At 45.2% G+C, this 23,947-nt stretch overlaps 3 protein-coding genes across 5 annotated transcripts in view; 2 read left to right on the top strand and 1 right to left on the bottom strand.

The window, feature by feature from the left end:
* The window catches only part of LOC143215431 (uncharacterized), a 52,435-nt gene that overhangs the window by 20,092 nt on the left and 8,396 nt on the right, over window positions 1-23,947 (top strand). For both annotated transcript variants that reach the window (XM_076437552.1, XM_076437553.1), the window contains 6 exons: window positions 16,863-16,925; window positions 20,946-21,013; window positions 21,145-21,259; window positions 22,724-22,892; window positions 23,339-23,481; window positions 23,572-23,702. In XM_076437552.1, the coding sequence (XP_076293667.1) occupies window positions 16,863-16,925; window positions 20,946-21,013; window positions 21,145-21,259; window positions 22,724-22,892; window positions 23,339-23,481; window positions 23,572-23,702 (689 nt within the window). The remainder of the gene's footprint in view (window positions 1-16,862; window positions 16,926-20,945; window positions 21,014-21,144; window positions 21,260-22,723; window positions 22,893-23,338; window positions 23,482-23,571; window positions 23,703-23,947) is intronic.
* LOC143215433 (hepatic triacylglycerol lipase-like) lies at window positions 1,957-13,011 on the bottom strand. 2 transcript variants are annotated; one of them, XM_076437554.1, is made up of 6 exons: window positions 12,563-12,999; window positions 8,605-8,704; window positions 7,868-8,016; window positions 6,670-6,905; window positions 5,643-5,886; window positions 1,957-5,529 (listed from the first exon to the last, which is right to left on the bottom strand). In XM_076437554.1, the coding sequence occupies exons 1-6, from the start codon at window positions 12,618-12,620 to the stop codon at window positions 5,294-5,296; spliced, it is 1,023 nt and encodes a 340-aa protein (XP_076293669.1). In that variant the 5' UTR covers window positions 12,621-12,999; the 3' UTR covers window positions 1,957-5,293. The 2 variants fall into 2 exon arrangements, with proteins under 2 accessions (XP_076293669.1, XP_076293670.1); XM_076437555.1 differs by having other exon boundaries at window positions 5,298-5,529; window positions 5,648-5,886; window positions 12,563-13,011.
* LOC143215436 (uncharacterized) lies at window positions 16,933-20,939 on the top strand. Its single transcript, XM_076437562.1, has 2 exons — window positions 16,933-19,421; window positions 20,073-20,939. The coding sequence occupies exons 1-2, from the start codon at window positions 19,365-19,367 to the stop codon at window positions 20,577-20,579; spliced, it is 564 nt and encodes a 187-aa protein (XP_076293677.1). The 5' UTR covers window positions 16,933-19,364; the 3' UTR covers window positions 20,580-20,939.

Genomic DNA, 23,947 nt, shown 5'->3' with positions numbered 1-23,947 from the left:
ATACCTTTTCTAAATTCGTTGCTACGCGTGGCCAACGTTTCCAGGGAATTGCCAACGACCAACAATTTTTCAAATCAGTGCTATCGCTATTATTCATCCTCGTAAAGATTAAGACCAAGAATATTTCATGCTCCTAAAAATTAAAGTAAGAACAGCCAGCAGAAACATTAGCAAAGCAAAGAGAATTACAGCTTTCGTTGTCCGATTGTTTTTAAGGGAGTTATTTGGTTGGGTAATGCTTGGGGTTGTAAGCAGGAAATTTCGGCATAAACGATATACAGTTGACCTAACCCTCATGCAGACCGTAGACTGGTGGTTTGAAGGGGACGTTTAGGACACGGAGCCGTGGTCTGACGTGACCATAATAATCGGAGCCGGCTGGAACAAAGGGGAATCGATAAGCGGAGTCAAGCAGAAGGCTGGGGAGTGTCGGACATTTCGTGTTTCGTTTCCTATTTCCGGCGGGGACAATGCACCGGCACCGACACGGGATCGAAATTCTCGGTACGCGGCTGCATTTCAATGCAATCGGCCCACCCCGGACCAGACGATGCACGGCCCCATCGATTTTATCATCGAGGACTACGATGATACTGCTGATATCATTCGAGCCTCTTTACTTTTACGATTTTCACTCTCGTCGCTTCTTCCACATTTTTATTCAAAGTTCATCAAGTTCATCGTTTCAGATGACTCGGTGGATGTTTGTTCGAGTCTCTTCTCTTTCACGATTTTCACTCTTGTCGCTTCTTCCATATTTTTATTCAAAGTTCATCAAGTTCATCGTTTCGGATGGCTCGGTGGATGTTTGTTCGAGTCTCTTCTCTTTCACGATTTTCACTCTTGTCGCTTCTTCCATATTTTTATTCAAAGTTCATCAAGTTCATCGTTCCGGATGGCTCGGTGGATGTTTTTTCACAGTACGACAAGTAGGGCTTCTGTGCGAATGCACAATGTTTGATAGAGGTTTCAGAAAGTCAAATTGAATGTTGGAAGCACTTTCAGCTCGAAGACGTTATTTGTCCTGCCGTCCCCCTTCCTCTCCGAAAATTTACATTCTCCTCCGATCGATCAGGTGTTCACAGACTCGAGACGGCTACTATGTTCTCGCGAACCCGGGTTTTCCGCCATTTTGGCTAGCCCGGCGTCGGAACGTCTACAACTCGCTCGAGTGGCTCGAGCAGCTCCAACCCCGTCCGATTCTCTTAGAATAACACATTCTTCTTCCACGAGAAAACAAAAGAGCCTGGACTACAAAAAGACCACTCACGGATTCGCCAGGATCTGAACTGCACATACAAAATCGCGACGGAGCCAAGAGATCTGCAGGAAAAATCTTTCGAAAAATGCTGAATAATAAAGCAACGTGATTCTACACTTTCTGGATGAATAAAAACATTCTTTGAGTTTTTGTTTCGGAGTCGGAGCAGACCCAGGATAGCGCGGAGAGTGCTAAAGGACGAAAGGCGAGGCGTGGAAACGGTGGAAATTAAATTGCCAGCGAGATTAAACGTGAATGAAATGGGTGCATCGGGTTGCCTGTCGAGGGAATACTTCGTCCAAGAGAAAACGAAGTGTATCATATCGTGATGAAGCGCGAGCCGAGAGCACGGAACCCACCAGAGGATCCTTGCTCTGATTCCAGCGACGTTTAACCCGTCAAACCTACCTATAAATATCATCAGCGGTGCTTCGTGTTCCTTCTCAAAGCAGAAAACAGACTCCTGTGCCATTTAGAGTTCCCTCTTTTCTTCGAATTCTCCTTTCCAAACGTTGCTGGAATTTCAATCGAGTTCTCGAGAAGTAACGTTAAAAGATCTCTCTCTGGTTCGCTGGTGCTCCAGAAAGAATTATTAAAAGGCACATAAAGAGAATAATCACGTAAACTTCTCGCGGACGTCGGACTTCCACGTTTCGCCTCAAAGTGAAATAAAACTGTTGCAAAATGTATGGTTTGCTGCTTCTCTGGAAATTCTATGTTTGGCGAATCTTTTTGGGGAACTTAGGGGTCCTTAGAGATCATTAGTGCTTCAGGACTTTAGTGTTGCGTTTTCAAATCTGTCCCACGAGGTTTTTAAAATGATTAAAAATTTCAGTCATTTCAAATGAACTTTTGCCCACGAAATCGCAGATGATAGGATCAGCGAGCGTTTCTAAAGTTCAACAAAATTCCAGAAGAAGCGTAACGATCGGTTTAATTAAGCCTGCGCGGAAAGGGTAAACGGAATTGTTTTCTTGCTGCTCTTTTTCCCCCTCGAGGTGGTCACGACGCTCAGGGGATGTTCTCGGGGGCAAGAAAAATGTGGTCGAACGTGGCGAGGCGCGTACTACACGCTTAGGCCTCTAGAATCCTGTGGTCTTTCAAGACTAGGGTCATCTATAACCCTGGCCATAGGTCGTCGATCGTTATCGACCTGTCGCTGTTGAATTTTTTAGCGAAAGTGCCGAGTTGACTGACCGGGAGGCCCGATGCTCTCTTTCTCTCGTTCTCCCTATCGTCGAGATTGCGACAACCCCCGGAGAAAGCTTTTCTTCTTCGTGGCATCGATCATCCCCTTCGTTCCACGGGATTAAACCTGCCGCAACGAAAAACAAACATCTGTTCTTCGAAAATTCTTCAGAGTTGTTCATCTTCCGCTAGAACAGATTGTTTGAACAGGCTCACCGAAGTGAAACGGTTCTTGAATATCAGGAGAAATTCGGGCACGACCGAAAGATTTCACAAATTGGGGGAGTGGCGCTGGGCGCGAATAAAATTTTTTCGGGGAAAAAGGGAAAAATTACAGAGCCGCGGAGGCTGGCCGATCTCCAATAGGTCCCGATGCTCTTATTTTACGGCGGCTCGAAGTGAATTCAGCAATTCCTCGGCCATGTTTGCACGGCGGGAATCGAGGTTCCGGGACACTTGAAATTCCATGAGAAAAACCATTTTTACTCGACGCGGTTTTTGTGGTCTTTTGTTACCCTTAAATGCATGGGTTTTGCGGAATTAATAGAGCATTTTTCGGCTGGTCGATGGAACCGTGAATTTTATTTCGAGGACCATTTTTATTCGGTCGAGTTGAACTTTTACCGCGCCACCCTCGAATGTGCGATTTCGCCAGAGAATACGAGCAAACCACAAATTGCCTGAACAATTGTCGATAAATTTTTCCAGAAAAAAATTCCTGTAGATCACGCTTTTATATAAAACCAGAGGAATATTGTCCTCGAGATTTGAATGAGAAAAATGTACGAAAAGTGCGCACAGTGTTCCGGTTCGTTTGGCTATCTGCGATCCCGCGGAACCGTGAATCTCTCCCCGGTTCTGATAAATACCGAGTTTTTAAGCATGCTCTGTTTACCAGGGATTTATCATCGCATTACAGCGGAAACGGTCCGTGTGTTATCTCGTTTATGGACCGTGCGAACGTTCTCGGAACAATAAATTCGGAACGGTGCTGGCAATTATTCCCGGCGCGCTGTGTTTTCTCAAGGAATCTGCGTTCCCTCTCGCGAGCAATCGTCCGTTCCGATGGCAAACTGTGGAGCCTCAATCTAGGCTGATTGCTTGGAAACCAGTTTGCTTTAGCGATAGATAGAGTTCTGTTTCATTGTGCTACTGCTATGCTGTGCCCAGCGGATATTTCTCTGATAGGAAATAATTTCTATCAAAGCTATTGGGTTAACCAGACTCAAGGATAAGAAGTTACTAATAGTAACTGAAGAAAATACTTTTTGACATCACTCGGAAAAACTGAAGCCGTTTAGTCCAATTTTAACAATGTTATTTTGCACACTGTACAGGGTTTTTTTTTAATCTATTAAACATATAGGTACAAACCTTTAAATTTCTTCAAACTAGGATCCTTGGGCGTCGACACATTTTTTCCAGCGCGATTTCCATGCTTCGTATGCTCCCTAGAAGGCGTTTTTTGGATCTTCTCGTAGTACCCTCGTCACAGCCTCTTTGACGCGTTCCACGCTTTCAAAATGGCATCCTTTTAGCACAGTTTTAATTTTTGGAAACAAGATGAAGCCGGCGCGAGACGAGTCAGGACTGTACGGGGGTTGTATATTAGTCTCGTTGCCTAGGCAGTTGATAATTGATAGACAGCGAATCCTTAAGCAAAATAAACATTTTCTACCTGAATTGCAACAAACTGGAGTGAAGCAGACATTTCTTTTCTTTCTTAATAGGTCGAAAATAAATATGCCGGTATTTTGAAATTCTTCTAATGTTTCCTCTGTTTTAAATTACACCTACTCATTTTTGTTATAAATGCATCAAATCCAATGAGGTCCCCAAAAAAGCGTCTGCCGTCCCAGAAGGCCCTACTAGCTCGATCAGGCGAACTTCGACGAGACAAGTTCCGCGGAGCCGTGAACGAATTATTCATCCTGGTTGCATCATACTTGCCAGGCCATCTATTGCTATCGACTTCTCGAGGGTGCTCTAGCAGCCACTCGAGCCAGCCTCGGATTCTTTCCAAGATCTATCAGACATCTATCGATTCCATGCATTCGCGTGCAAATATTGGAGGCAAACACTCATAACGCGAGTCTCGCAGCCTCGGAACAGTTGTTTTTCGAAGCCGATACCGAAACCGAGGGAAAAGAGAGATAGTCTGGGTCCAGGGGGGAACGATTGTCGAGGTTTTTCGGATGAAATGGTATACACGGTGTGTCTGCGGAAATGTCGGATATGGAAAAAGCCAGCGAAGGAGCCAGTGAAGATGCAGGGGAGGAGGATGAGAGTGGCGGTATTGTCTCGACGCGGATGCCCATGCGACCGTTATGGATTGGAAAGTATCCGCGGCAAAAGGGAGACAAAGGGAACGGGGAAAATGGTAGCCGAGGCTTCATAGAGGCGTCTTTGTTGCCATGACGGATTGGAAACGCCACGGAGCTTCGCTGCGGAACGACGCGATGCGAGACTACGATTCGCGATCAACAAATCCGCGACGAATCGTTCCGATCCTCGGAAATTGCGATTGGCAAATGTACCTGTTAACGACGATCCTCCTGCTCCTGTGCTATGAACTAGTTCAGGGTTATGTCAAGCAGATATCTGAATTGTATTCGTTTAATGAGCTACGCGACGCAACAAGAAAATCTATGTAGTTTCTTAAAAAGAAAACATCGATGGCCTTCGTATGCAGGTTCTGTCCTTAGTGTTACCATTTGAGAACGGACCCGAACTCATCTTCCTTCCACGAAGCAGAGTTCCTTGAAGCCCGGAGGATTCTATGGCGGTTTGCGGTGTGAGATCGACGCTGCTGGTCTGGTTCATCCAAACTCAATCCCCTAATGGTCACTTGAATCTATAGCCAGTTGTGTTCCTAGCGAACGGCGTTTCCGCGTTCGTCCTCAAGTAGAACTTTCCCCTAACTCTCGAGTTCACTGCGAATCCCATGAGAACGTCCGGAGTCCACATACAGCTTACTCGGACGTTAGGGTGCCATTTTGGACAGCTGCTGGCTGGGAAACCGAAAGGGTTCATCACGGACTCCACGTAGAGCATCCAGGATCGATTGTGACCGCAGACAACTGGAACAGAATAGTTATTTGGAATTTTCGAAACGACCGAGTTGCGATACTAACCCTGGATATCCTGAAGCGTGAACTTCAGGAATGCCAAGGCTAAAGGTTGAAGACCATACTGTACTCATTGATCAATCGTGCTATTGTCCGCCGAATCACGCTGCGAAGGTTGCAACCAGGTTGGATCGGTCTACCGCCGTTTGGATAGAAATCTACGTGACCCAACGGGTTAGGAAACCCGAAATTTCCACCATCCGTGTGAATCACGTCTACGAACATGGCGTCAGCTGCTGTCAGGTGCCCATCTCGGCCAGCGTTCATGTATAGAGGATAGGCAGCGTCTAGACCCGTGATTCGTCCCACCTGGACAGACCGAAATTCTACTGAAAACTGTGCTTCTTTATTCTGAGAACTTTACCCACCAGAAGTTGGCCAAAATCTCTTACTAACTGCCATACTTTATCACTAGACTGCGGATTTTATGCAAAAAAGCAGTGAACATATTAAAAATATTTAAAGGCATCAACCTATTGGTTTCAGCTTAATCAGATAATCAAAAGAAGAAAGAAATGTTTATTTCACTCCTGTGTCTTGCAATCAATGCAAATATTTTTTATTTTGCATAAAGATCCGCAGTCTATTTATCACTGTCGATCAAGTGACCGGTTTTGTATTTTTCATTTTACAGTTATCGAAATTGTGCAGTTACAAACATGGAACTTGATATGACACATTTTCTATCCACGCACATATTGAAATAAAAATGGCATGGAATCTAAATAAGTAGAGCCTTGTCATTTTTATAAGTCGACTACGGATCTTTATGCACTTATGGCTTATACAAATTTTCTAAAATGCTGGAGTATGAAATGTAACGGAGTTTAGTACGATTTTTATGTATTTCGGATCTGCAAATTTATTTGGTACCACTATCTTCAAATTTGTCTACAAGAATTGAAAATTGCATAAACACCCGCAGTCTCCAAGCTGAAACATATGTAATCCCCTTTAGTGTTATAAAAAATGTTCCAGAGAGAATTTCATGCGATTAAATAAATATAAAATAGAAAATTTCATTTAATTTTCTAACGAATGCACCAGCCACTGATAGGTAAAACGGATACTTGAACACGCTCGAAAATTCACTTTCTGCGGCGACAGTGCTTTCCCCATGAACCCAGCGATCTCAGCGCCCAAGCTGAAGCCGATCACGTGTACGCTCGCCATAGGCACCGCCCCCATGATGTCCAGCCAGCTGACAAGTTTGGCAACTTGGGGCCCGACGATCCTAGTGTTTCGGACCGCTGTCACGTACCATGGTAGGCCTGCCAATTTCGCCCAGTCCACGAGGATCACGTTATACTCGCCACGTTTCAGATAAACTGGAAAAGAAACCGGGCTATTCTGTGAGTGGGGTCGGAGGATTGATTGGACTAAGTTTTCTTCTGTTTTCGTTCAGCTGAAAAGTTTCTCGCCGACGCAGACCCTTTCTGCATCGACTCCAGCCAGGAGTGTTTGCTAAGAGTCCTGAGGTTCCATGATTTCGACTCGCAATAAGCTTTCGGTTTGTAGACACTGCCAGCCGTTTAGCTAAATAATTCGGAGACTTGTTTATTCTCGTTTGCTGTCGCCATCGATTTGTCTTTTCGTTCTCGTTCGATAGAATTTGGAAATTTGCTGTTTGCGGTACAGGGCGTTCCAAAATTATAGAGTGAAATGGTATACACGGAGAGGCACTCGATCCACGATCGAAACGTTGATTTTGTTTGATAATTAGCAAAATTGCTTCATAATTAGTAATAAACGATCGAACCGTTGCGCCGAAAGCATTTAACATTTATTTATCAACAAATACGATCGATAGAAGAAACATATTTAGGCTGATAAATATTTGAAGTAATGGCATTGTCTCGATATGAACACTGAAAATACGAGAAGGATGCTGAGTTACGGTAAATTGATCGAAGCCAATCACGACCCGGAAACCCTCCACACGTGAACATTCAGAATTGAAAGAGCCTGAAATGCATGTCGGATTCGAATATGGATACCACATGAATGCTGAAGTTTCCATGCAGAAGAGAAATTCATACAGGCATACGATTCGTCATACTGTCAGAATGTTTTAGCCTGGCTTGGTGATTCCTGTTGCCACTAATGTCCCCAGTTCCATCAATTTCTATCCGAGGACCTCTTACAAATTGCAACGTGGGATTCTGATTCTTGTCGGTGAAACTTTCGAAATTTCTCTTCACAAATTTTCTCATGACAAATTCTTTTGATATTAACAGTGGGTTCGGAAAACGGTGTTCGAGTAGAAAGATAATAGCGATAGTGAAAGTACCGTCTCTCATCGCGATGGCACTTCCAGATGACGAGCTCTCGCTGTAGCCGTGGATGTAGATGACTGTCGGGTGACGATCATCGAAATTGCTGGTCCGTAACGATGATGGGTCCGCTGGGTCCAACTTTGTTCCGCAGGTTGGGTTCCGTCTGCCATGAAACCGCAAAGAAAAAGGCTGTTTCAAACTCCATTTATCCGATAATGACAGTAATATTTCTACGAAATCGCTACTTTTAAGAAGATCCAATGAAACTGCAGAGCTTCGTACTTTTTAATTTTTTACGGACACAGTTTGCAACACTAAAATCGGAAAAAATTCTCCAAAGTGCGCCTTGGGATCCAAAACATGTCACATTTTCGGAAAAGCACAAAATCCAATTTACTATTTACTCACTTTACTACAACGGATGAAATTTCCACTAAAATTCATTAAAAAATCGCAATAAATATATTTGTTGTAGTCATTTCTTAATTAATCCTGAAAATTCTGTTGTCTTAAAATAAAATTAAACATTGTTCTGCTGTGAACAGAGAGCTACGACGAACGGAGTATGGATAACAAAACGCCGCGTCCAGACGCGCAAAGGAGATCCCGCCTTTAATTCCATACGAAAGCGATGGGAAAATTGTTCGAAATAATTTTAGCACGGCCGGTTTCAGTCACATTTCGCCGAGTCGCGCGTTCAGCAAATTTCTTTCTTGCTGACAGAGCCGTACCGATCGATAGGCAAACGTACCTGGTGTAGAGTTGATACTCGATGTCACTGTCAACGTTGATAGGACAGCAATAGACGCAGGTACCTGCCGGCAGCGGCGTAACGTGCAGCGGGTTCACACCTGGGGAAAAGGAAACACACGGTTAACAACAGTCTCGCGCGTCTCTCGATTTGCTGGCGCACGACTCGGCCTCGACCAATCGTGTCTCGGTCGTCGTCATTGAACCTGAGAACACCTGAGGACACGTGATATCGCGTGCGTTGCCGATCGACGTTCACTGCCAGATACGCATCGTTCCCATCTAGCTATGCATTTTTCCTGATCCGACGAGAAACGGCTCGAAGTAAAACGCCCGCCGCGCACTCGACCGCTTTTCGCGATCCTTTCTCTTCTGAACGTTCTCTTTAGGAAATGCCTGTGCGCGTTTCGAGGAAATGTGGAACACGAATTTTATTGGTCCGGGAGAATAGGCTGGTTTCGCGGAAAGGTATAATGCCTTCGAAGGAATCGGAACAGGAAATTGTGCAGCAGGAAAAATGATACTTCGTTGCAAAATTAGAGATCCTCGGTTAATCAGTTTCAGGATAAATTTGTGCGATTATAGTCGTGTTTAAAATAAAAATGGTTATTTCACCGACAAGAAATGTCTGAGAACGCTCTAGCATCGTTCCTAGCCGTCGTTCAAGTTTAAGACGGCTATCGATTCGTCGGCGGGCGTAAGTTAGGGTTCGACTGGTGCTCGCATATCGATTCCGAAACGAGACACCGAGCCGGTTTACGTCCGCGTCGGGGGCAAACATGATCGGGCCGGGTACATAGCTCCGCGAAACAAAGCTCCCATAAAAGTTTAATCGCGAGAGGCGGGTCGCGGCGGCGTTGTACACGGGGATCACGCGACGGCCACTTCGTTCCCCCGGAAACGGACCTCTCCTCTGTTCGTCGTCTTCCTTTGGAAATTACAAACGGCCGAGCGACGACGGTGAAATGGCACCGGTGAAAATTTAGCCGGCCGTAAACGTTCCGACGCTGATTTACGTTACGCTCGCGCGTTCAATTCCGCTCCCGGACGCTTTGTCGACGTCGCGTTTACGACCGCCTTTGAACTATTAAACCGCATTGCACCTGACACGTCCGCGTGGGCGGTGTCACGCTTACTACCTCTGACGACTGATGAAATCCGGCCACGTATCACCGCCTTGCTCGGAACGGACATCTGCCGCGAAAATTCATCTTTCGCCAATGTCACTCGAGATACGTCGCGCACGAATTTGCCGTCTCGCCGCGAGCACGATTACCAACAAGACTGTGAGATGCGGTTACGTTCGTTTGGTCTCCCGAAGCTTTAATTCGAGACTTTATTCAATTAAATATTCTCCATTTTGTTTGATGATCTCTTGCCATCTTTCTGGTAGCTTCATAACTCCGCGCTCATAATTAGACTGCGGATCTTTATGCAAAATAAAAAATGTTTGCACTGATTGCCAGACACAGGAACAATAAAAAAATTTAATTCTTCATTTAATTATCTTATTAAGGTGAAACTAATGCACTGGTGGCCTTAAATCTTTATAATACCTCCACTGTTTTAAATTGTACGTGCCCATTTTTGTCATAAATGCACAAAATCCGCAGTCTACTCATAATACTTCTGGTCCTTATTGGCAAAAACTGATCCAAGTGCGATTTTTCAGGTGATTCAAAGAGTTTTGTTAACTTGGAAATGTGACATCATTTTCCAACCAAGCTCCAATCATTTTTCACGTGCTCCGCCATGATAACGGTAGGCCACACACATGTTTGGTAACTCCAGGGCCCCCGAATGTGACTATAATAGTCCCTAGACAAACTCTGCGGAGTAGCAAGCACGGTTGACTGATTTTCCAAGGCCAGCAGAAGACCGAATGAACGCAGAGGACAGAAAGAATGCGCGAGCGCAATTAGTTATTCAACGTTCGCACGCAACGGGACCGTTCGCACCGGCTCGTCTGTCGGTTTCGCGCACAGAATGGGAAACGGAACAATCTCGGAGAAAGTGCGCGGTGTCGTTAGTTCGCGTTAATGAACCGCGGGCATTGTTGTCGCGGTGGCATAAGCGGAGGTGTGAAAAGGCAAGCGCGATGGAACGAGCGACCGGTGTGCTTCGCAGGCGTCCAGAGGCTCTCTCTCGCAATATCGATCAGCTGGACTGCTCTTAGCGTAATGTAACGGCTGCTCGATTGCTGTGATTTCGCAGTGGGTAATCATTTCCTCGTGACCGTGAACGCATTCTATAATCGGTGTTCGTCTGTTAGGGTTGCTTTCCGATCGCCGAGACTCGGAACGCGTCGCTCTAATGAATCTTAACGAACTGTCAATCGCGCTTTAATACACTTCGCGGTGATCGCTATCTATTCCATTACTACGTCGTCGTTTCTGCTTCGCATCGCAAAAACGTTGCCGTAGGAAACCGTCTAATTACACGATGACGATATCGGCTCTTTGGACTCGAAGCAATTTTAAGTCCGAAATCGAAACATCTTTAAACCTAGAGTTTTATTCTACAGAATCTATTTTACACTATTCCCGTGAGATTGAACCTGTTTTTTCATACGACATTTGAACGATTAAATTTCTAGAATGCAGAAGAATTTAATCGTTTCAAAACTGTTACAAATAATGATATTCAGAGTCAACATTCGAGTGAATTAGAGACAGTGCAAAATCGATTAAGTATCTGATTAACATCGTAATTCTGGAAAGGCCGGAACAAGAAAAATCGATACACGAGTTAACTCATCCCGGCGCATCGCGCGAATTCTAGCTTTATGCAACGATTAACTGGCACGTGGTCGAGGGTAATTAAACCGTGTGCGGCAAGAGGCGCATAAACAATGTTTTTACCAGTCGCACTTGGGAAAGCTGGCATGCACCAATTAATGTGCTCGATTTATGGTAATGGATTTCGCGCGCCGGCCCCGTTCACCCAGTCTCGGTGCCGAAGTTTCCAGTGAAAGTATGACTATCCTCATGCCTGACTGGCCGCAACCATAATCTCAGCAGCTCGGGGACTACAACGAAGCCTGTTGCAACAGATACTGCCGATATCAACGTTCGTTTATCGAGATTACGATTAATAAATCTATCCGAGCAGAATCCTTTCGGATCTCGGGTGATCATTTAGAAGAGGATGTTTTCAGAATTTTTAAAAGCCGACATACTAGAAGCGTTGTTATTCACTGCAACGGTTGCACATTGTGCGAACAACAATTTTTAATTAAGCAGGTGACATCACGGAGCTTTTCTACGCACTCTTCGTCCTACAATTTCCCTCGCCCTCTCGGGAATTGTACGCCGAGCTTGCTTGTTTTACGATTAAACCAGTTACTGCGGGTTTTATGATTGGAGAGCGACGATAATACTTGCTCATTTGCGTGGCCGGACAAGTTTGCGAGAAGTTTGCGGACAAGACTGAAGATTTTGCACTGAAGTCCAACGAATCTTGTCGAGATTCATATCTTTACGAATTGCCGCATGTACACAACATCGGGATGCAGCAGTGGATGAAGAAAGTGCTAAATTTTTATGAATCCTCCATTTTACATGAGGCCTGATAGAAATTCGAACGACGTGTGCAAAGTGCGTTGAATCTTATTCCTCGGAGAGTCGCAGCACAAAAAATTTATGTTTCCATAAAAATCTTCAGAAATTATTCATACAGCCTTCGCATAGTCATGGCGACAAGTTGGAGAAGTAGATCAAGGGGCTAGTAAATTCTACCGAACTTGATCTGACGAAACCTGAGTGAACAAATCTGTTCTTTCGTTCCACAACGGTAAAAAATAGCCTAATAATAAATCAAGAATTTCTGTGAACGGAATCGCAACGAACCTCGCGTTTCACTCATTGAATAGAAACTCGGTGAAAAATGCATCTTAATGGGCGAATAACGAGAGAGAGCGAGAGAGGAAAGGGGGTAAAATGATCGATGATCTACGTTACCTCTTCTGACGACGACAATACGGCACAGCACGGAGACAAGAAACTGCGGCACGACCATCTCTCCCAAAGAAAACAGCAGAACGGAAGAACAGGATCCTTAGCAACGATAGGTTCGAGAGCAAACTGGCAGAAATCGAGAGCGAGGGATCCAGCATGCCGCAGGTTCGAGGATCTCGAGCATGACGCTAGGCGTTACCAGGCACTCTTTCCGCGAACCTGGGAATTGTCTGCAGCGAAATGGTCCTCTGCCACTGACAAATGACCGAATCGAAACGGAAAGTGGCCATTGACCGCCAAACAGTTCGCGATCGAACCAAACCAGCTTCGATCTTCAATCGCTGACTCAGGAAATCGCACACCAACGCGCTCCACTGGAACACGTGTCCTGTAGACTGCGAGCACATGAAGTATACACTACACTAATGATTAGTTGTATCGAATTCGATCGTCTTAGAAAGTTGCTGACTCGGGAATTCGCAGCATGCTTCGCTGAAGTGATCGTCAGGACACCTTTCTTCGAGATGTAGACACATTTTATGTATCTTTGCACAGAAAGAACGTCAAATCATAATCATGAAAGTGGTTTTAAGTGACAATTTAAAAAGAACGAGTTTATCAGTTAATTCGCGTCACATTGGTTTACTTGGAACTCATTTTTTCTTGAATATCTCGAAACAAGAAATACGTGACTCGGACCACTTTCATAATTATCGGCACAATTCTCTGTACCTTTGATCACCTGCCAGAAACTGACAAATGCGGGAAAGCGCACGTTCCCTTTGACAGAGTCCACTTAATTCCATCGTTCACTTTTAGCCAAAAATTGAATTCCGCCATGAGATCGAGACTTTTTGTCGGCCGTTTCTTTCTCCTGTGGGGACAGAAGATTGCGACATCGAATTGACAGCAAAGTCTTTCGTCCGGAAACAAGCTTTCTAAAAATGGAGACGATTTTTCTAATCGCAGCACGCTGAAGGCTGTCCCCGCGCCGAAGGGGATCTCCTAGGAGAGATTACGTTCCGATAACCGAATAAATGGAACGAAAGCTGCCGGATGGACCGTCAAATAGAAACTACAATTAGCCGGAGAATTGGACGGGCTGCATCAACGGACTAATCGAGTGGCTGATGGGCTCCTTGGCATCGACAGGAATGTCGGCGGATTCATCGAATGGAAATTGCACAATTTCCATCGCGGTAATTCCATTAATCCACGGCACGGGTTTTTGAAGAGTTTAATCGGCCACGGTTTTACATCGTGTACACGTCGAGAATTATTCATAGCGCTCGCCATAAATAAGGGAACAACGTCCGTTTCTATTTCGTCTTCATAATGCGGCTCTGCCACCCGTGCCCCCCGCCGCGCAGCGTCGCGACGGCGAAAATACATTCCCGGGAATTTCCTCCGAGAGAAGTATGAAAAAGAAATTGATAGTTTATCTTCCCGTTTTATGCTGCTCTTATTCTCGCGCTCTTCTCACCGTTTCCCTGTTTTATCCTCGATTTTTCCGTTACCGGTAAATGTGACAGACCCCGGCGCAGAAGTTTCTATTTTATTTCATTTGAGTTTTTGTGTTTTCTCTTTTTTTACGGTGAAGTTTCTTTTACTTCGCGGAGCATGGAATAAATTATTCGACGTTTTTCTCGCTGCTCGATGGTTATTGAAAATTCAGAGGTAGCTTATCCTTTATTGTTCTGCACGCAAGTCTCTTCTTTGTTCAGCTGTAACTTTTTACTCGATTTTATTTTGTTCGATGAAAGTCCAATAATGGAGAAGTATAAAGAATTATTTATTGAAAATTATTGAGATTTATGAACGGATGCAGAGTGGCTGGTTGAGCTGTTCAGAATACGGAAAAGAATTTTATACGAATCTTTCATTGCTAAGTGGTTATTTAAAATTAAGGACAAATGCAGCGGCTTGGATATTTCTGTAATTTTTCATGGTCGTTCTCCGAGAAGTTCGGATAAAGGAAGTATGTATTTATTCGCGACGCGCGGCGTAAGGGACTCGGGGCAAAGTAGTCCGGCAAGCAAGTTCGGAAAGTCGGCGTTCGCCGAGAGCGGTTTAATATTTCATGTAATTCTAAAGAGTGTGTTCTCTCGCGGTCATTGTTTTCGGGGAAATGAAACCCGAGTGTTGTCTAAGTGCGCGTGCACTCGTGTGCAGCGGTGGACGCTCGAGCAGCACTGTACTCGAGTGCACGCGCACTCCGCGAGTCGATACACTACTTCCATTTACGCGAAAACGAAGTTCTCCAGCGAAGTGTACCGCGTTCGGAGAAATCTTTATATAGCGAGCTAGGAATAAAAACGAAATTAGTCAAATAGCCACGCAAAATAAAAATATGAACAAAATATTGCAAGGATCCCACAGTTGTAATATTGTAAGGTGACCAAAATCAGGGGTGGTTAAACTCTGAGCGGACAAAGAAATTCTCAGTTCATTTATTTCGTAATTCGAAATTCAGTCGCTTCATTCGATGAAATTATATCGTAATTTACAATATAATTCTGGTCTCTTATTGAACTAAATTACAATGTAATTCGTTTCTGCAATTGAAATGCAATTACAATGTACAGCACAATTATGAATTATATATACGACGAATAAGGGTGGAAAAATTTCGATTACACTCATGATTTAATTAGCAATTAAATGAAGAGTGAATTATGTGACGCAACTACAATGTAATTCAACTACTGTGTATATAATAGTAAAAATACAATGCAATTAAGTTACGTAATTCAAGGGTTAGCAACCCCGAGATCGCTTCCGGGAAGCCGCAGAATTAGCGGGAGTTTGTTCGAGGCTTTTCCTGGGCGTCCCGTCGCGGTTCATTAAATCGAAACGTCCCGCGGAGAACGTCGCCAAATTGCGACGTCTCGGGGAGGGGGAGGTGAGAAACAGGAGGGAAAAAAATTCTGACGACTCTATCTACTGGGTGAGAAACAGAGGATCGAAGAAGGGTGGGGCGAAAGGACGTGGGGGTGTTGCAAAAAAGAATTTTCCGTCACGTTCTTGGCAGCGAGGTTCGAGGAGACAATAGGACGCGACGCGACGGGGTGGGCAGGGAGACACGATGATCGGTGGTTGTTCCTCGCGCGAATGGCAAATTGGCTGCTGCGATTCGACGTGGTCCACGACGTGGTCTCTGTCTGTGCGTCGTGTCGCGTCGCGACGCTTGTGCAAAACTTGCTGGTACCGCACACCGTGGTGGGGATATTTTGCGCATCATCCCCCTAATATCTGGAAAGCACCCTGACCCAGATACACGCGTACGCGTGGAACAGAACCGGACGCTGAGCCGACGGGAGGAACGTCGGATCAAAGTCACCCCTGCTGCTCCGTGCGGTTTACGTCCGGGAACCAAAATGGCGGCCATCCTGATCGACGTCCTGCAACGCACACACCCCCTTTTCTGCCGCAAATTTCCCGCCACGTTGTTCACGGTTTCCTTCGACCAATCGATTTTGATCTTAATGGTTCTTCTTCCGGTTTGTTCATACTCCTCTTGGGACTTGTGATTTTTCTTCTCGTTCACTGCGAACACCATCGGACAAAAATGTTTAAATATTTGAGTAAAGTTAATCGTGTGATTTTACACGCGGATACATTGAACGGAACATTGCCACTGTGAAATCACAAATTGCGAAAGAAAAGAGGCGAACGCTTTTCCAATCAGATTTTCAATCTGCTCCGCCGAAAAATCGAGGTCGGAGAGCTCGCGTTTGTTTTCGGTATATCGAAGCTGATGGTTCTCGTTTACTCTAGAAGAGGGTGTGTGTTGCGGGGGTGGATGTGTTCCGAGTTGGCACGTTCCGAGATCGCGTGGCAACGGCAAAAAGAGGTGAAAAACAACGGAACCGGGAAAGAAATAATATATCGATCGGTCGAGCGAGTACGGCGAATAGGTACGGCGCAAGAATAACAGCCGAAGTATTATATCACTATGATTCAGCATTCCGCGAAAAACGATCGAGCCTTCAACTTGAGCTGTTTCGCGCGTGGAAAATAGGATCGATCTGTGTATCGACGGACAGCTGACAGTGTCGAAAGATAGGTTTAGGGTGGATTTATAGTGGAGCTGCGAGCATCGATGATAGCGGCGCGGTGAAAAGAAACCAACATTCGTGACAACATTTCAACACATACTAATGAAAAAGTACATATGTATTTTCTTTGTTTTTCTTTTTTTTCACCGCACAGAGCTTACCTCGCTGCTCCACTATAAATCCACCTTTAGGCATTATTCGTTAAGCGCAGCTCGTTTCATGGGAAACGTGTTTCTCTGTTGCAGGATAAATTGCTGACGAAGCTCGAGGAGAACGAGCCTGAGCTGGCATCTTCGCAGGAGGACGAGGTGAGTGCTATAATCCCAATAAACTTGCAGATTACAGTCAGACGGCTAGATAAAGGAGATGGCAGGGTTACATAAGAACCTAATCGAGGTTTTTCTCCCTTTAACGCGAATCTAATCGTATCCGAATTCGATAAATAATCGCTGGGGAGGTTTCGCTTGATTCGCCGCAGTGAAAGAAATTTCCTGGGGAAATTTCGAGTAGCCTCCGATCCAATTAACATCGAGGTAAAGGGGATGGTGTTCGAGGGGGATGACTTTCTCCTCGGCAGTAAGGTCAGCTGCATCTTCCGTCCTTGTCCTCCTCCGTTTTCCTGTCCTCGAGGTTCCTCTCTCTCTCTCTCTCTCTCTCGAGGTAACCTCGTTACTTTCTCCTTCGCCACAGGACAAGACGTAATCAAGCCTAATTCGTAATTTCACCGGGACAGGGGATGATTGGCGAGGCGAATGAGATTTCCAGCCCCTCGGCTGGGAATAAAAGAAACCTTTTTGACGTCACTGAAAGATTCCTCGAATCAATCGGGGCTCGTTGAATCGGGAAAGTGTCTTGCGGCTTTTACCCCTCCAGAGAAATTGTTTTTTAATGGCCGTCACCGGCTGACCTACCCCATAGAAGTCCACGGGGCTGGCAGCTGGTCTTCGATGGGGCGAATACTGCGTGGGATTTCGCTCTGACGTGGTTACCCCTCGGGTAAATACGACGACCGACTGTTTTATTGGATATTCGGGAATTTCTCGAACACGAAATTCTTTTACAAATTTCAAAAATAATTGTGATTCAACGGTGGTCACTAGACGACACCGCAAATGATCAAACAGGAAACAGACCAACTTTTTACAAAAGAAAAAATGGAAAAGCACCTGATCGGCTCAAACGAATTTCCGCGAATTTACGAGTTTCCAGGAGAATTATCAGCAAAATGTCGTTCGCCTGTATTTCCGGTAGCTTTTTGCACGGCACAAAGGAGCAGATTGTTCGCGGCAACGATTATATCAGTGGAAGAACAATACTGCCACCGGTGGAGTGTATTAATAAAACACACCGTTTAATGAAACGGCGCACAAAGAGGTCTTGGAACTGTCTAGGTCGCAGTTCGGTGAATTAATAAAATTAGCCGACATCAATTTATACATGAGGAGAGGAGTGTATTTCGGTGACTAGTGAATTTCCCCAAAAAAAAAGGAAATCGCTTTGACCCAGAAAGTCGCGCCGGTGTTATTAATACAGGCTGTTGGCCACGGTGCACAGAGAAAATATTCATATAGTTGCATAGAGAGAGAAAGGGAGATCGCCGCCTGTGTGTCGGTGACGAAAAGACAGGCTGTCGTCCGGAAAAGTTGCAATTTCCGGTTGAGCGGCTCGCTCAATGGTTCACGAAAGTCGATTAACGTGCCTGACAAAGCGGTCGACCCTGCGATTCCTGACGTGTTCGTCCACCGTTGAGCTATTAATATTTCGATTAAGCCGACGCCTAATTCGGTTAGATCAATTACCCTCGCCTAACGTCCCCCGTAAACAGACTCTCGTCCGAGCTGATCGTATGCGACAAGATCCCCGGCTCCCCTGAGTCGACCACGGTTTCCGGATTACGTCATTAACGAGCCCGACACTCTTTAATGACCCTGACATTGCCGACAGAATTCTGTTCTCGCTGCACGAGTCCCCCGGGAGACGCGTACGTCTTACAAAAGCAATCGTTTCGTTAAAATCGTCGAGCACGGCGCAGTTGAATCGTGGTTTAATTGAGGATAATAGAGAAGATAATAACTATTTGTAAATGAAAATATTAAATTTTGTGTTTCGAGCATAAACAAACGTGGACAAAGTCGTTATGTTACCGAACAAAAATTGATTTATGTCGGAGTTGTATAGTAACATGTGAACTGAAGGTTAATTGCCCACCAAAATCCGAAGAGAGTCGAGCACAGAGCCCGAGGAACAATGCGAGACATAATTAGACAAAACGCCATTGAAAAGGGTAATTGACGCGGTACAAAGTATCGAGACGGTCGGAAATTGCGTAATTCCGTGATCCCAGTTGTCGCGGGGCAAATTGGTTCCGCGCGGCGACAACCATCGCAATTATTAAACTGAAATTAGAGGACCGATCGTCGACGCGATAAGATTCAGTCTCCGCAATCAACGAACGCCGCTCGTCACAGAGGCCGAGTTTATTTTCCTTGTTGCGCATTGGGAACGAATCAGAGACAGGTCTCTGAGGGAGTCCGTCATTTCCGTCGTGGTTCGTGAGAAAAAAATAAAACGGCACGCAGAACAATGGTCGAGCCCGATAATCACGACTGCAGAGATCATTTTCCTTCGTCTCACCACGTCCGTCGATATCATACTTTTATTTTTCTTCTTTTGTCTCCTCCTTCCTGGTTTTCCGACGATGCTATTTATTCCCGTGTCTCGGAAACGAGGGAACAGTGTTCAGTGCTATGGGAATCATGAAGCATCTTGTGGGTATTGCCGCCGCCGTCATTTTGGTGCTCGCTGTAAGTGCCATTTTCGAGTATTCTGGAAGGGTTTCGGGGTGTCTTGTGGTCCCAGGATTTTTATTTACCAAATTACGTTGGTAAATATTGCAGTTAGTAATTTAAACGAACGTACAGAATACCAACGCCACCGACGACCATAAATAAAACTCAACCCGGTAGTCGCGAATGAAATTAACAATAATTACAATCCGCTGGTAAATTAAACACTCCGGTTCGCAGTCTCGGACAGCCGGGTTTGCATTTCACGAATGGCTACGTGGGAATAATTGAACTGTGAATTTTTCCGCATTTTTACGGCAGAAAAATGGAAACGAAAATCGCGAAACACGATTTCGAATAGAATATATAACTTCATTTCTGACTCGCTGAATCGGAACCGAGCCGATAAAGAAGCAAATAAAATTATACCTGACTTTTGTTTCGGTAAATTTCTCTGGAAAAATTCAGGTGGCGTTTTTATAACAATTTATACAAGGTGAACCGCGAATTGTGAAGGACTGCTATTAACAGAGTAATCTCTATTGATCGCGATTCGTGGTTCACCCTCTGTATACTAAACTTGTAAGGATCACAAGACACCACTCGACTTTCAAAGGGTCTGCAGCCCTCATTATACAGCAGCTAGCCTAAATTCAAACTAAATTCGAGGTGACTGGAGTTTCGTCGATGGCCATCGCGCAGGGTGGCCCTCCACGGGGTGGCCCTCCACGGGGTGGCCCTCCACAGGGTGGACCCCCAATGGGTGGAGCAGGCGACATGATGACCACAATGAGTCCTAGAGGAAAACGCAGTGCTCATCACGATCCCACGCATATGACGACCACAATGGGTCCTAGAGAGAAACGCAGTCCTCAAGATGGCTCAGACTGTCCACCACCACCCAATGGTCCACCTCCCCATGGTCCACCACCCAATGGTCCACCTCCCCATGGTCCACCCCCATGCGGTCCTCCTTCGGACACGAGCAACTCTTCCGGAGGAAACGAAACAGAAGGCGCAGCAGATACGACGAGACAGAAAAGATCCCCCCAAAATTCAAATGATCAAAACGACTTTAATACCGGGAGCGACAGTATGTCTCCTAGTATGCCATCATTCCAAATTCCCAATGGCAACATGGGCAAAGTGTCGAACATGATCATTAGCACGACCTAAACATGTTAGTGTAACCGTGATGCGTTTTTGATCTACATTGGGGATAAAAATAAACGCTTTATCGCTGATTCTAGACCTGTAGTTCATGTATAAATCTGTTGAAATTCATTTGCTTGTTATTATATTGATGATTGTTGAATAAAAACTCGATCGACGAACACATATTCGCTGAAGCATACATATCTCTGAACCTAGAAACATCCTGCCGATCATCCCGAAATCCCCAAGTTTCAACGTTGCCTCTGTAAGCTCCGAGCAAACACAACTTTCAAGGAAATTCGTCTGAAACGATGACAGAGACGAAGATCAAATTTACGATACTCCCGTGAGGACGGAAACTGAATTACCGTTTTCTTGTTCTTGCAGTGTGTGATATGCGTGAACGCCAGGGCCACGATGCAGACAGCTCCTTGTGGGCACCGTGTGGTTTGCAGGTAACAATGTTTAACATTATTTTTCATATCAGCCCACACAAAAAAGTTGCTTTTACTATTTCCTCTACAATTCCAATTTCGCAGTAAAAGAGACGTATCGTTAATCGAATCTTAATTCGCTCGTGTTGCAGGCGTTGTTTCGTCAAGACAATACAAATGGCAGTCTCCCAGAGGCTGTTGCCATTGCGCTGTGTCATATGCAGAGCCAAGATCCTGCGTCTCAAACAGACCCTGATCCCGCGGGACGTAAGTATAGCAAACGTGTTTTCTAAATTTTCCATATAAGCCCACATAAAAAAGTCGAAAAATACAACTTTTAGTATTTTCTCTGCAATTCCGACAAACTTGCAGTTTTCTTCAAAAGTTTTTGTCACGTTGTGTAGCAAACCAACTGTTCTAACTTCTCCAAAAATTTCAAGTTGTACATTCCAATATTAAAAAAGTTTTGGTGGTTTTAAGAGTGTCCGAATATTAGTGGGAATCACTCTCTCTCTCTGTAGATCTGACTTTTAGGAATCACAATTGACCGTTTCTGAACTCCTCGTTGCAATGTTGAAGCGTCATTTTGTATTGAAAAAAAACATTATAATTTCATATACGTATATGCGGCTCTAGCGATGTGTGTGTGTGTGTGTGTGTGCCACCACACTCTTGCGCGGCACCCTTAAAGCTTTGGAACGGGGAAGAAATAACAAATAACAGATTCCCGGTGGCTTCTTCGGGAAAAAAGATTGGAATTAAAAAAGCTCGGTCCAGTGACGTCAACGGTCTCTGTGTTGCGGCAACGGCCGCGCTGACACCGTGTATATCACATGTCCGATCACAATTGCCCCAGAAATTCGTGTTTGTTTCGTATCGCGAGGCCGAGCCGGGCTCGGCGATTGGTCGATCCGATTCCGAGGCGGCGTAAAATCGCGGCTAATTGGAGCGGACTCGAAAAGCCCTCGTCGCCTTTCATCGAGGCCGAATCCCAGAGGTGGTTCGGCCACTCGCGACGTGTATGACCATTCCGTTCGGGAAAGCTTTCCATAAATACCGTCCCGAGGCCTGAATGCTCTCGGTCCTCTCGTTTCTCCTGCTTCATTTTTTTCTTTTGCAAATTCCGTTGCAATTAATCGGAATTTCCGGCGCGTACGCGAGAAGCGAGCCACGAGTAAAATTCGCTCGAGCCCGAACGCGTTTCGTTTCTTCGATAAATAAACGATCGAGCTCGACAACAATCGGCCCCGATATTTTTCTCGAATCTCCATTCACGTTTCTACCCGTTGTTCTTTGTCTTCTATCAGCTTTTCGCGTTTTCTCTTCACTTTTTCCCCCCCTCGTTTTTGTTCCATTTCTTTTCGGGAACGCATTGTCCCGGAACCGAACCTTTGAGAGTTTCCTGCTGGATTGTTGTCGAGAGCACTCGCGATTCATTTCTCCTTTCGCTCGGGGAAATATTAATTAACCGGGCGGTTCGTACGTCTGGGGAGCTGTTCTCGTTGTTCGTTTGAATTTGCGGCGAGACGAGGATTAATTCGACTTGTTTTCAGACCTTTCTCGATAAACAAATTTTCATAAAGATGAATTCTCGTTAATGAATCTGTACATTCGCAGCGGCGAGTTTGTAAAAATAGCAAATCGATGTACTACTTTTTTAGAAGATATTTTTTCCCCTATTTGCAAGTGAAAACAGCCACTTGACTGACATTAATCATTCCTGTCCGACAGTATTCGATGTCAGGAAAGTCCTGGGTCCTGCCGCAGAGTTCATCGGAGTACAATATGAGCACCGGAGGGGCTGGAGGGGTTGCCGGACCCGGTGGCAGATGGGTAGCCAGTAATGTACCCGCTTCCGCGTCCCTGTACTCGATGGCCAGTGGCTCATCCTCTATTTCTGGTCAGTGGTAATCCTGAATAATTCCCCGGCACAGCACGGAAATAAATTACGTAGCGAAACTAATATTTAATGAACCTCTCCGAGGGGCGCTACAGTCTAGACATATATACATACTCACCGCGGTGTATTCGAGAATTAATTTCACGTAAACAACTGAACATAAGGGAAGCCGTCGTTCGTCTCAGTCTCCGAGATATTCGTAAAAAACTTGAATTTTGAATCAATCGCTCATTATCTCAAAAAATACAAAAAGTTGAATCTACTTTTTTGTTGATGAAAATCATCGGAGCTGGGTCCCCTTCTGACAATATTTACCCCTCACAATTCACCCCTAACATTCACACTTGCTCGAAGTAACGTTGCAAATTTTAACGAAATATTGTACGAGAAATCATGGAGGAATATTCTGTCGATTGTGGCGAAATGAAATGTTTGTTTGTTGACAGGAGTGTCTTCCGTATCATCTTCGAGTTCGTCTTCGGCGTGTAGCACAGGAAGTTCGAACCTGGGCAAACCGACGAGGGTGAGGCAACCTTCCGGCGAGATTTTGAGACGCTCGCAGACGCAGTCCATGAAGATGAGGATCCAGGTCAGTTGAACGGTAACGGGCGAGGGCGTTTAGGCGACGTTTAGTATCGTGTCTCGGCTAACTGTGTCCATTTTTACGGACGTGACGCAGGAGTACCAGGATCCTGTTCCTCAAGTTAACGAGGAAGAAGAGGTGATGAGGGAGAACCGGGAACGTAGATTGCCGCCGATCAAGGAATTCCAGAGGGACTTTCGCGCGGGAAAAGCCTCCACTAGGATACGGTAAATTGATTCTTACTTCTTCCTATCATTTTATCCACCCCCCTACTCCGCTCTTGGAGTATTGAAAAACTCTATCTTTGCATTATCGAGAAGTGAGAAGGTGCATTTCGGACCTTTGCAATCCTGGACGTACGAGTTTACTCCCTTAACCTCTTAACTGCGAAATTTAGTTTTAAAAATCCCCCACTGAGTGCGGAATTAAAATCAAGCAATGACGTGTATACACGTCGAGCGCAGTTAACTGG

This window comes from Lasioglossum baleicum, chromosome 13 (assembly GCF_051020765.1).
Source record: "Lasioglossum baleicum chromosome 13, iyLasBale1, whole genome shotgun sequence".
In the NCBI taxonomy this organism is placed as follows: Eukaryota; Metazoa; Arthropoda; class Insecta; order Hymenoptera; family Halictidae; genus Lasioglossum; species Lasioglossum baleicum.
This window is presented reverse-complemented; position numbering and strand designations above follow the sequence as displayed.

What these genes read in the sequence shown, in the direction of transcription:
- LOC143215433 (XM_076437554.1), bottom strand. Translation starts at nt 12,620, where the DNA reads ATGGTCGTGCCGCAGTTTCTTGTCTCCGTGCTGTGCCGTATTGTCGTC. An exon ending in GAGTATCAACTCTACACCAG is followed by an intron (nt 8,017 to 8,604) that starts GTACGTTTGCCT and finishes GTTTCATGGCAG; the next exon opens with ACGGAACCCAACCTGCGGAA. An exon ending in AAGCACTGTCGCCGCAGAAA is followed by an intron (nt 5,887 to 6,669) that starts GTGAATTTTCGA and finishes CGGTCTGTCCAG; the next exon opens with GTGGGACGAATCACGGGTCT.
- LOC143215436 (XM_076437562.1), top strand. Translation starts at nt 19,365, where the DNA reads ATGGGAATCATGAAGCATCTTGTGGGTATTGCCGCCGCCGTCATTTTG. An exon ending in CCGTCATTTTGGTGCTCGCT is followed by an intron (nt 19,422 to 20,072) that starts GTAAGTGCCATT and finishes ACTAAATTCGAG; the next exon opens with GTGACTGGAGTTTCGTCGAT.